Here is a 12,380-nt window from a genome sequence, read left to right on the forward strand (position 1 = left end):
AACGTTCCGATACACAGACAATAAAAACAGAAGATCCATTTTAACATTCCATTCGCGTGGATTGGAATGCAAGAAATCGATCACCTTGGCCGCAAACGCAAAACATTTGCTTTCCATTGCTCACACGCACCATCTCTTTACTTCCTTAACGTAGCGATAGTGTTTGGAAATTTGCGGCAAAAAAAAACGGTCCGCACCCGGATTAGAGTAAGAAGTTTCTAACCCAGCACCAAAAACCGGCTCGCAGCGAACAAACATCATACAAACATGTACGGCCGAAGTAATCGGTTATGTGCTAAACTGTCCAGCGCTTTTCTTCGAAAGTGGTGTAAGTATAAAGTGTTTACTGCAATAGTGTTACTCAAGTCAAATGCTCGTGTTACCTTGGCCAACTGGTATTTCACATGCAAGGGTTTATCGCGCCAGCTGGGGTGAAAGTATTTCACTTTCCGCACGAGTTTATTTCCTCAATCGAGATTGTCATTTAAAGTTTAGTAAGCGTTCATCGGTAATCGTCCGATGCACCGTGTAATCATGCCGTAGCCACGTGGAATTAGCATGCGTCCATAAACTGGTTTATCTTCCCTTTTGCATCGTTATTCACCTCGGGTGTACTACAATGGCTCATAACAGCTGCTTTCCTTCGCCAACGTCAGCTAAAGATTTGTACTGTTCAATTTCTTCTGCAACTCTTCTGCACATTGCTTCACGGAGCTTTCGTTCGTTCTTTCTCTTTGAGCGATTTTCTGTTATGCGGGCCAGCTGCGATCGGAAAGCCACCTGACCGGAGGAACAACTAAGCCAAACTCCCTCCACTCTGTCTGGATTTCTGCGAGATCTGCATGGCTTTCTTCGAGCGATCGTGATCGTAGCTGTGAGCGTGGCCTATTCCCTTGCCTATTGGTGTGCGGTTTACCGCAACCGGCAACAGTAGTAGTGGCACGTCCACCTTGGGGCTTAGGTTGGTTCCTTTCCGAAGCAGTCCTAAGCATTAGTCGGCCATGCCCGGTGTGCCCGGTGTAGGCCACGCCACGTAATGAATCCGGTTCCTCTTTCCTCTGCTATGTGTGCGAGCACACACACATACACACTCGTTCACCATAGTATTGGTGATTGGAGCTGGGTTAATGGAAAGAAATTGCCATTGCGTAAGGAACTTTGCATAGGCACCGGGGTAGGCCAGCAATCCAACCACCAGGCAACATGGCAAATGTGCGGTGTGCGTGTGCAAAGAAAGCAAAAATATGGCACACATAAAAAAAAGGTGTGTTTTGTTGTAAAACACACAGACAAACAAACAAACAAAAAGGCAAAGGAAACCCCGAAGAAAGAGCTAAGTAGCCCCGAAATGCCATCCCCGTGTGCATGAGTACAGCACATGCTGCGTACGCAAACGAAATCGCACTTGGTTTGTTGTACATCGTTTCGGACGGCTCAAGGCGACAGATTGAGGTGGCCGGGGTTTAAGTGTTACCTTTATGCGGTGCTGAAGAAGAAAACAAAAATGACAACAGTATCTCTCACCCTCAAACCCTGCCGACCAGTGGCGATTCATGAGAAAATGTAGCTCCGCGGCCCGGACGGGCACGGATTCTCACGATGGGAAAGTAATCAATGGCACCGGAGATGCTGGCTACACTAGGCGGGATGAGAAATGTGGTTCAAGTGATGAAAAATAATTGTGTTACGTTACAACACAAACTATTGAAAGTGAAGCTTCAGTCCCTGATTTAGATAATGCGCAGCAGATTAAACACAACCCTTCGTCAAGCTGGGCGACTGGTCAGACGAGCGTTTTAGTTGAGCATTAAATTTTTTCCCCCAAAACACATACCTATTTTCGACTAAGTGTACCTAGTCGATTGAAGGTAGGGTACAAAATAGCGCTTAGTAAACGGAAGGAAATAGAGGAAAATTTGGAGAAGTTTTCTCTTCCCTCAAAAATCCATCTACAACGGGGAGGGTGAAAATAGAGAGTTTGTTTAATCCAGTAGTAACAGCGAAATGGAAAGTGTGAAAATGTGGTTCACAAAACATAATCACTGATCGCCAATGATTACTGATCACTGTTGTGTAATTGTTTCATGCGAGATTGGTTGAAAAATTTGGCTCAAATTAACATCGTACGCGAAGCTCCAACTGAACGCTTTCAAACAATTTCAAAGATCCACATCTTCCGAAAAGCTTGTTTTTGCTGCTTTAACCTGAAGTTAGACGTTGTTCCAAACGGGCCATCTTTTTTCTTTTAGTCCAATAAATATCAAATCACGAACGTATAAAATATGCGTGGAAATTAAAAACCACCTTTCAACCATCGCACGATCGCCTCACTCGCCTTCATGGTGAATTTGGTTCGTGAAATTTGCATGCTAATACGATTCAGGTTTTTAGTTCGTGATGATACTTCCTGCTAAACAGCTAGTCTCATCTTAATGTCTTATGGATGCATTCAAGAACTCGCGGACAAAAACATCCCCCTCCAGCAACACCGGTTTCAGGTCAAAGACCCGTTTTCGCAGGCAATTAAGAAATCGAAGATCGAATAGCACACACACAAACACGCAAGCGGATGATGCGACGGGTAGCAGAAAAAGCTCATCTTTTCATTCTATAGTGGTCAGGCACCAGACTAGGTGAATTGCTGACGCTTCATCCGGTTTAATTTGCCCATCTTTCATGCCTTTTTGTTGTGTTTGCTGTGTCGGCTTTCAACGTCGTTGCCGCGACTTTAGTACGGATGGCATTTTGAAGGATAATTTTGATGGCCAGCTCAGGGTCACCCTCGGAAACGATATCAATTAGGAGGGTACTCGAGGTACCACGGGCGACGACGAATGAGTGTTAATGATAGTGACGTCGTTACACTAGCGTAGCGACGGTAGGACGCTTTCCGGAGGTCTAATGGTGCGACAAGCTACATTAAGCCTTGTTTTTTTTTTGTTGGATGCTAAGCTAAAGCCTTCGGTACGAGAAAGTGTGGCGTTCAATTATGCGCAGCAACATTTGGCTAGAACGATCATCCTCGAGTGCTGCTGGAAAAGGGAATGAATATCGTTCGCCGCACCATATTCGACGTGGCATTAATGATCACCCATAAGCAAAGTATCGACGGCCTTTTAATCGACAATTAATGTTATGTAGTAGTGGCTGGTGCGGTGAAGAAGTCGATTACCTCATTGACGTTGCATTGCGATTAGGGAGAGTTCCTGCTTCGTGTCACAACAAAAAATTATTCGTATTTCGATATTTTTTTTTTATATAATTGTTGGAGAGTCTATTTTTAGTTGAGATAATCAAAAAAACTTGTAATTACAGTTGTTTGATCTCCAATATCCAGCTCCGAACGTCTAAGACGACAGGACTTGACTGCTTGAACTCCAACCCAACATCCCACACACAAATGTGACACATTTCCGATTGCACTGTGCCACCATTGGACCACTGCAAACGCCAATGGAACGGCAATGTAAGGACACTCTCGAAACCCAGTTTCAGTGCGGTTGAAGGCGAATTGAAGCAGGGCAGAAAATGAAACTGAAACCAAAACCCAAGCGGTACATGTGCTCGGTTACAGGCAAACAAACGCCCTATTGCGCCACCAGCTGTGGGGGACCTATCGTTTCGGCGAACCTCGTTTTTCCCACACATACCCGTGCACGCACGCACCCGTGGAGTCGTCGCCTTCGTCGCTCGGCCATAAAACAATGCATAAACTGAGCAAAAGCATACCCGGGGCCATCTCATTACCCACCGCGAAACGGCTTTAACAAAAAAAAAAACGGCCTCACCGATCCACCGACGTTGGGTGGGAATTTTTCTCAGCTTTTCTGGCAGCCCCGAAGACTACGCACACACCACAACACATTACAGCGGCTTTGGGTCATTTGTGAGCCAACCAAAGCAACCAAATGGTGAAAATGAGGGACACTCGTCGGTACTGATCCCTCCGGAGGGAACGCGGCCAGTAAGTGGTGGGTGAGAATTAGAAGGGGTGTGGAGTGAGTTTTGGAGTCGTTGGAAAAATGTGTTTTCCACAAAGCACTGGTAACGCCCGCCATACCGCCCAGGCCGACATAAGAGCGCATTGCATCATATCGTACCCACCCCATGGCAGGTGACCGGAGAGCTCACAGGTGAGGTCATCCTCACAAATGCAACTGCGGGCCGCTGCTACTACACCTTCGCCAGCTCGCAAATAAGTCTCGTTAACCTGATGCCTCCAAGTGTTCGAGCTGTATCACCTTCGCACACGCCGGCCATCAAGCCGTACATTTCATCAGCGAAAGCGATCACGACCGATCGGATCGAAAGCGAAGGAGATGCATGTGGCTTGTGGTATTTGCTATTGGAGATTAATTCATTTGCATTTGGTGGCCCGTGCGAGAACCCAGCTGCCCTTAGCTGCGGCCTCCCCGGGGTGATCTTGACCTTCCACTGTCCACAGTACAGCACTTGCTCGACCACTTATCACCAGCGGTTAGTGGGTCAGGTGTTACAGACAGCCGATAAATTAGTGTTCTAACATCAAATGGCCTCTTCCATCGGTCAACAGTTGACTACCGATTAGTTTACATGCAACCGGCTCATGATCACCCATTGCTGGGACATGATGGGATATTAAGGTTTCTTTTTTTTTGTAAATGAATTTGTGCTTGAATATCTAAACCATTGACTCATACTCAATCTCTTATTTTCCTCTTCTTTTACAGGGTTTGTGATAGCATTTGCCCTCAGCTTGCTAGTGCTGGGCGTTCTAGTCACATTCGGATTCACGGCCTTTATCAGAACGGTCATCGATCATCAGGTGGCACTGCGAGTGGGCGGACAATCCTTCGGCTGGTGGTCGCGACCTCCAGTCGAGCCAATCATTCGCATCTTTGTCTACAATGTCACGAACGCCGATGAGTTCCTGAACAACGGAACCAAACCCATACTGGATGAACTTGGACCATACGTTTACGTGTAAGTGTAATTAAACTCCAATTACAAATGCTTATGGCGATCGAGATATGGAAGGATTACTTCGTTATGTTAGTTTTTTTTCCACGAGGAACACCAAATGAGCAGTCTTCAGATTAACAAATATCAGCAGCAGCATGTGTGGTTTAGAAATCACATGAGAAGATGGTAATGTGGCTGCTGCTGCTGGCTTTTAAGAGGAGTTTTTATTTAGCTGCCTTATGATGGCTGTTAGATAACTCCACTCGGTTGAAGGTTAATGAGGCCGACTTGTGGTATGGTACAAATAAAACGGTTGTTAGAGTTGCTGAAGTGATTCATACCACGTAAAGTACTTGATCGTAGTGATTGCGCATGATCTTGTTTTTTTGTTTTGGGTTTTTTGGTTAATTTCTTACCTTGATATTGCTGACAGCATTAGGGAAGATTCGAATAGATGTCATTGTCAAGCACTGATAAAACCTGTGATCTTTACAAAAGGAGGTCGTTTTCATTCAAACCGTCACATTTGCACATTGGTTCATCGAATCCAAGATCTTGAATTAGGATTGCAAACCAGGACTGCAATTAGCATAGTATCAAGGTTATGACAAACATATGTAAATACTTGACGTTTATCAAGCGGAATTTATTCCAACCACTAAATTGGCAACTAAGCTAGGTTATCTCGTTTTAGAATACGTTTGCTGTCTAGCAATCGCGACTAATGTAGCTTGTTTTATCTTTAATCTGTTGAACTTTACGCTCTCTTCCTGCAGTCAAACATGGGAAAAGGTCAACATAAAGGAAAACCCGAACGGCACCATCAGCTACAACCAGAAGCGAGTGTACATCTTCAACGAGGACCTGTCCGGTGGTCTGGAAGACGATGTAGTCATCGTACCAAACATTCCGATGCTCAGCGCCACGTCGCAGAGTAAACACGCAGCACGGTAAGCCGTCCGGATCTTTCGCGGGTTGGGTGATGGGTTTTGTTAACGAACGCGAATAAGACAAACACCAGCATCAACGGCAAACACCACCGATGCCGATTGCTCCACGTGTTAACTAATGCACGGTTACGACGTCTTCTTTTTTCGGCGAACAGGTTTCTACGGCTAGCGATGGCGAGCATTATGGACATCCTGAAGATTAAACCGTTCGTGGAGGTGTCGGTCGGTCAGCTGCTGTGGGGCTACGAAGATCCACTGCTCAAGCTGGCGAAGGACGTCGTGCCGAAGGAGCAGAAGCTACCGTACGAGGAGTTCGGCCTGATGTACGGCAAAAACAGCACCTCGAGGGTGAGTCAGCGTTGTAAACACTATCGGGTCGATCGAGTGCGATCGTGTAAGCATTGTGTGTGACATCTTCATAATAGAAAATGCAAACGGTGCAAGAATCCGTTGTGGGTAAACGAGCTACGAACGCTAGGGCACCGTTTTAAAATCACGTACTTACCCGTATTGACAACGTGACATTTTGCACCTCTTTGGTCGGACCGCTCGAGTGACAAGAGATGTGGGACCACTTGTGCGCTGCTCGAGCACCCTGACGTCAATCGATTGATATTTTTAAAATATGAACAGAGAAGATTTTCATTTCCGCGTTCCAAGGTGGAAATGAAGAACTCGTTCTATCAAACTTATGGTAATCAGTAAGCGCCGATTAACGTTCGTTTTCCTTCTTCCTACCATATCTCTACCCAAGGACACTGTGACCGTTTGGACCGGTGTGGACGATATCAATCAATACGGCATCATCGACAAGTATAATGGCCGAACGCACCAAACGCACTGGCTCTCGGAGCAGTGTAACCGTCTGAACGGTACGGACGGATCGATATTCCCACCGCGCATCACCAAAAATTCGACACTCCATGTGTACGAGAAGGATCTGTGTCGATTGTTGCCACTGAGCTTCGAGAAGGAGGTTACGGTCCGTGGTGGCGTCAAGGGCTACCGATTCACACCGTCACCGGATGTGTTTGCCTCGGTAGAGAAGAACCCGAACAACATGTGCTACTGTCCGGCTGGTCCACCCTGTGCCCCTCATGGACTGTTCAATGTGTCCCTCTGCCAGTATGGTGCGTATACAGAATAGTAGTTTACTTGAGAATTTGCTTACTAACACAAACATTATCCATTCATTCAGATTCACCGATTTTGCTGAGTTTCCCGCATTTCTATATGGCTGACCAAACGCTACGAACGGCTGTGGAGGGAATTTCGCCACCCGAAAAAGACAAGCATCAGCTGTTCATTGATGTGCAACCTGTAAGTAACTTCCATCCGGATAAGTCGCACTACGCTCGATACGCTCGACTGAACGCTAATCGCTTTTCATTCTGAATTGTCCAACAGGAAATGGGCACTGCACTGAGGGCACGTGCACGAATCCAGATCAACCTTGCCGTCAGCCAGGTGGTAGACATTAAACAGGTTGCCAACTTCCCCGACATCGTGTTTCCCATCCTATGGTTCGAGGAGGGCATCGACTCGCTGCCGGACGAGATACTGGACCTGATGAAGCTGGCCACGAATGTACCGCCGCGGGCCAAATTCATTCTGACGATCGCACTGTTCGGGCTCGGTGGCTTCCTGTTCGTGGTGGCCGTAATCTGTCTCGTGCGAAAGTCGCACCGCCAGAGCACGCTGCATCTCGAAGGTTCGAACTATCTCGCTACGGCGTCAGTCGATCAGGCTAAGAAGAAGGCCAAGATGGACAACGGTATGAACAGCAAGAGCAACTAGAGCTCGGTGCGGTACCGTACCTGTCGGTTACAGCTTCTACGTCTGGCCGCAAGGCAAAACGTTTTGGTGATAGACACTGGTGTATGTAACAAAACCATTTAGAGACTCATCGTGCAGCCGTAGGAATACGTGCATCTGAAAGCCATTCGGAGAAAATTGGAAACGTGTCATGCGCGATTTAGGAAGATCTATTGGTTCGGTGGGAAATGATAATAATGGCGGTACACTGATTTGTTTATTTGGGATATCATTCGCTCAGTACTTATCACTATCGAGTAAAGATTAGCAAATGGATAAATTCTATAGCGAAAGTGCCCTAAAACGGCGTAACGTAGACAAACAATATCTTCAAATTTCATTTTGCTTCTTGGCGTAAGTATGGCACAACGGTTGCCAACAAGATACGAACGAGCAAACAGATACTAACAAAATTACGGGAATCTGTTATCGGAATACGCCTAGCGTACAGATTAGAAAAGGGAAGGAAAGATTACAACAAATTATGCATCCTTCCATTATTTTATGTGATTTATATAAAACGGGGAAATATAGATTCTGAGATACATATGCCATCTAGGGTAATGGTTGCGGCCATACACAAATACTGAGAGACCAGGAGATTTCGGTGGCATACCCCCTGAAAGGAAGTCTACAACTATTAAAATGGATGGTGTATGTGTCTTAGGTTATGGGCAACGGCTTACTGCTACAAACGCTACACGTAACGGAGGTTTTTAACTACGTGGAAACCATCCCTATATCATACACCATGTATTTGCTCAAGCTCTAGAATTTACACAGTGATTCAAGATTTTTACGCGGCAGCTATAAATTTTATACTAGAAAACGATTGCGTATTAACGATTACTCAAAATGCTCCAACATCACTACGTTTTAAAACTTTAGTAAACAAAACTACGAACCACATCACCAGCAAATTTATCCTAATCTTTTACAAAAAAAAGTTAAAGCAGTAAAGTCACTAGTGAAGCACATGCACTCAAGAACGAAATTCCACTTCAAGGGACTGCAAATTTTTGCTAAACACATTGACGTAGTGCTTCAGTTGCCAAATATAAATGTACGATTTGCTGATCCTCTCTTGCTATTGGTGTATAGCAACGTCCCTTTTACAACCTTACACCGCAGTGTGTACTGTAAAATGTAATATGTTAGCTCGTAAGTGTATAAATAGGTACGGTGGCTAAGGTCAGGTGGGGATAAAATTTAATTCATAAACAACACAAAAAAAAACACACACATACACATATACAGTACACAAAAACACACAAAGAACGGGAGCGGTATGAGCGGAAATACACTTTACACGTAAGACTATTAAAAGACAGGCAACAAACCCGTGACATTCGATGAACGCTTCGAGGCGTGTGATGGGTACACATTGTATCGAATAATTAAGCATTGGTTAGAGCAGCTCGATGAAACAGGAATATTGTGGGTACCGTGGACGACTGGAAACATCAAGAAATTTACTTAAATGACGTATGTTGCGGACGTCCACGGTGGCAGTGTTACTTTTGTACTATGGAACAAAGTGGACAGAAATAAAACGAGAACAACAGTACATGGTAATGAGTTTTTACTTCCTCTAGAAACATAAGACTTAAGTTTGTCTAGTTTTTCAAGTAATTGAAAAGTTTCAATTACATCCCAAACTTTGAAATTTACAATAGATATATACCGGACGCAGCTTCAAACATAATGAAAACCATAATATCTACAAAACTTGTAATTCTAACACCCTAATCTTTCAGCCTATAAGTAACTGGTATCGTAAACAAGATGTTGGGCGCGGTCCGGTTGTAGTGGCAACAGCGGTGCCAGTCTTCAGATCGTAGAACCGGGGTTCAAATGCCTTCCGGGGCACTCGCCCTCAGTGAGGATAGTCTGTGAGGACTGACTATCCAACTACGTGATATGAGCATGTCTAATAAACCATTCTGATATTAGTGTCTACTACTGTCTACTGTTCAACTGCGTCTACTGCATGATAAATGTGACGAAGACGAAATACCTGCTTGCCGGAGGCTCTGATCGTGACAGAGTCCGAGTGGGAAGCAGCGTGTTAGTCGACGGCGACAACCTCGAGGTAATAGAGGAGTTCTGCTGTCTTGGGACTGTCGTAACTTCGGATAACGATATCAGCAGCGAAATCCGGAGACTCATTGCGCAGGGGAATCGTGCCTACTACGGCGTTCACCGTCTGCTGAGAACCAGAAGACTTCAAGACCGCACAAAATGTGAGATATATCGCACACTGATTCGCCCGGTGGTCCTATATGGCCACAAGTCTTGGACCATCCGAGCGCAGGATGCAAACGTTCTTGACGTGTTTGAGCGTCGCATCATCCGGACCATCTTTGGCGGTCTGTGTTCGAGCATGGAGTGTGGAGAAGAAGGATGAACCACGAGCTTGCTGAGCTATACGGAGAACCGGACATCCTGACGGTAGCAAAGACCGGCACGATACGATGGCTGGGGCATGAAGGATGACCTGTCGGAGATTGGGCGCCTACAGCTGCAGCCAGGGATCGAGTTTCCTGGAGATCTATTGTTGACCGGGCCATGTCACGACAACGTGCTCTTTAAAAGAGCAGGCCAACATAAGTGAGTGAGTGAGAGAATAAACCATAAGATGACCGACATAACCTAGAACTTGGTCGTTAAGCCAAAAAGAAAAAATACACTAGGACATATTTCCTTTGCCTTAGTGAATTTAGTTGATAATGTATGGTCTTTATATGGTCATCAGTTTCCCTTTCCTAGATCGCGACAAATCTTAACCGTATTTGAGCATGTATTTTTCGTCTTAGAACATGTCTACTCCCTCGAGAAACTATTCTTCGCGTAGTCTTGGTGTCCGAATACTACCACAGCGCACCATCACTACTGAAGGTTTTGGCTAGATTTCACGAAATTTCGACTCGTCGACTATTACGGACACAATTTATGGACTCCTAACTGTTTCTTCAAGTGGACATAAATTTATTCTTCTTTCTCTGCTACTAATATTTCTTTTCGTTCTGCTTCTTCTTGGGACAAAATATCACAAGCTCCTAGTGCCTCTTCCTTTACCTTGTCTTTGCTTTCACGTACCAAAATAGTCAGTACTGAGTACAGGTTACCGTTCCAGATAGGATTTGACCCCTGTCAGTAAGTGTGAGAAAGCAAAAGTTGCTATCACTGTACCACCGGAACGCCAAAAGCAAATCAAACTTCAAATACACAAAAAAAATAGCATCATGCTAAAACCATGTTATAATAATAATGTTGAATTCAGCAATACGACTAAGCCCTTAACAAAATTTAAAAAAAAAGTTGATTATACTGACAACGCAGCAAAATAACAAGGAAATTCACATTACTTTCTTCTCTTGTCCTTTGGTTCTTCTACGTGAAGAGGCCCTTGACCAGCCATAACTTCGCTTTTTATTGTTTATTGTTTATTGTTTATTAATTAATTCGTCCACCGAGAACGGTTTAACGAGGCAAACACGCTTGCTATGGCTAAGACGCTTTACAAGAATTTACAATAAACACAGAGAACTTTTAAATTGGGACATAGACATCGTAAAATCAAACTGACACGAACATTGATTGAAACGCCTAATCATGGCCTTAAGCGCGGCGTTAGTACCGTATACTGTGTTAGCGCGAGCTTCGTGCAACATTTGTCGGTGTCTTGATACCGGTCGCGGGACAGCAAAAGAAATCCTACTTACTAGTGACGGATCATCAATGGTTTCAAGTAGTAGTCCTGCTATAAATATAACCTGAGCTCTGTTGCGCCTGACTTCTAACGTTTCTAGGCCCAGAAGAAGACAACGTTGATCGTAGGGTGGTAGTAAGCATCCGTCTGCCCAACCTAGCTTTCTTATGGCGTATCGTGTGAACCTTTTCTGTATTGTCTCAAGTCGTCTTATAGATATAACAGTATAAGGACAAGTCACAATAGAACAGTATTCTAACATCGGGCGAACCAACGAACAATACAGAGATTTTAGACAATATGGGTCATTAAAGTCCCTGGTCGATTTAAACAGTACACCTAGTGTTCTATTTGCGCGGTTAATAACGTTGTCATAGTGATGCTTAAAAGTCAACTTATCGTCAATCAAAACGCCTAGATTACGCATTTCTTTAGTTCTCGCTATCTTGACGCTATTTATCTGATATTCGTACCTAACAGGTGAGCGCGTCCGAGTGAAAGACATCACAAAGCATTTTTCCGTACAAACCGTCAAATGAGTTCTGGACGCACCACAGGTTAAAAACAGTAACAGCATGTTGTAGTCTTTCACAGTCGTCAGTAGTTTTTACAGGCATAAACAATTTCACGTCGTCAGCGTACAGAAGGTAGGAGTACGGTTTAGGAGGTTTGAGCTCAACCATGCTGTGATTTTGATGGAGAAGCCTAACAAATGGAGCTTACGGAGTAGTATTTCATGGGATATACTATCGAAAGCTGCCCTTAGGTCAGTGTAAATACAGTCCATCTGTATGCCCTGGTCCATACAGTTCGCACGAGGTGGAACGCTTGGGCATAAAGCCGTGTTGTTCCTTCGCAATGTAGCAGGCTGAAGCATGCAGGACTTTTTCATCATAAGGATTCTCGGTTTGGCATAGGAAATAAGAATCTAATCAGCCTTTACAAGTCTATCAAATATTTCC

General features: G+C 44.7%; 3 protein-coding genes across 3 annotated transcripts in view; 1 reads left to right on the top strand and 2 right to left on the bottom strand.

The window, feature by feature from the left end:
• The window catches only part of LOC126562748 (WD repeat-containing protein 91 homolog), an 80,743-nt gene extending 68,416 nt beyond the window's left edge, over positions 1 to 12,327 (bottom strand). The window contains exon 1 of the mRNA XM_050219325.1: positions 12,322 to 12,327. The gene's annotated coding sequence lies outside the window, so the exon portion shown is untranslated. The remainder of the gene's footprint in view (positions 1 to 12,321) is intronic.
• LOC126561728 (protein hu-li tai shao) overlaps positions 1 to 12,380 on the bottom strand; it is a 272,847-nt gene that overhangs the window by 198,294 nt on the left and 62,173 nt on the right. The window lies entirely within an intron of this gene.
• Positions 256 to 7,688, top strand: LOC126562037 (scavenger receptor class B member 1-like). The gene is made up of 7 exons (XM_050218449.1): positions 256 to 328; positions 4,710 to 4,962; positions 5,718 to 5,891; positions 6,047 to 6,239; positions 6,646 to 7,021; positions 7,090 to 7,211; positions 7,299 to 7,688. The coding sequence occupies exons 1-7, from the start codon at positions 268 to 270 to the stop codon at positions 7,686 to 7,688; spliced, it is 1,569 nt and encodes a 522-aa protein (XP_050074406.1). The 5' UTR covers positions 256 to 267.

The sequence above is a fragment of the Anopheles maculipalpis genome, chromosome 3RL, assembly GCF_943734695.1.
Source record: "Anopheles maculipalpis chromosome 3RL, idAnoMacuDA_375_x, whole genome shotgun sequence".
Lineage (NCBI taxonomy): Eukaryota > Metazoa > Arthropoda > Insecta > Diptera > Culicidae > Anopheles > Anopheles maculipalpis.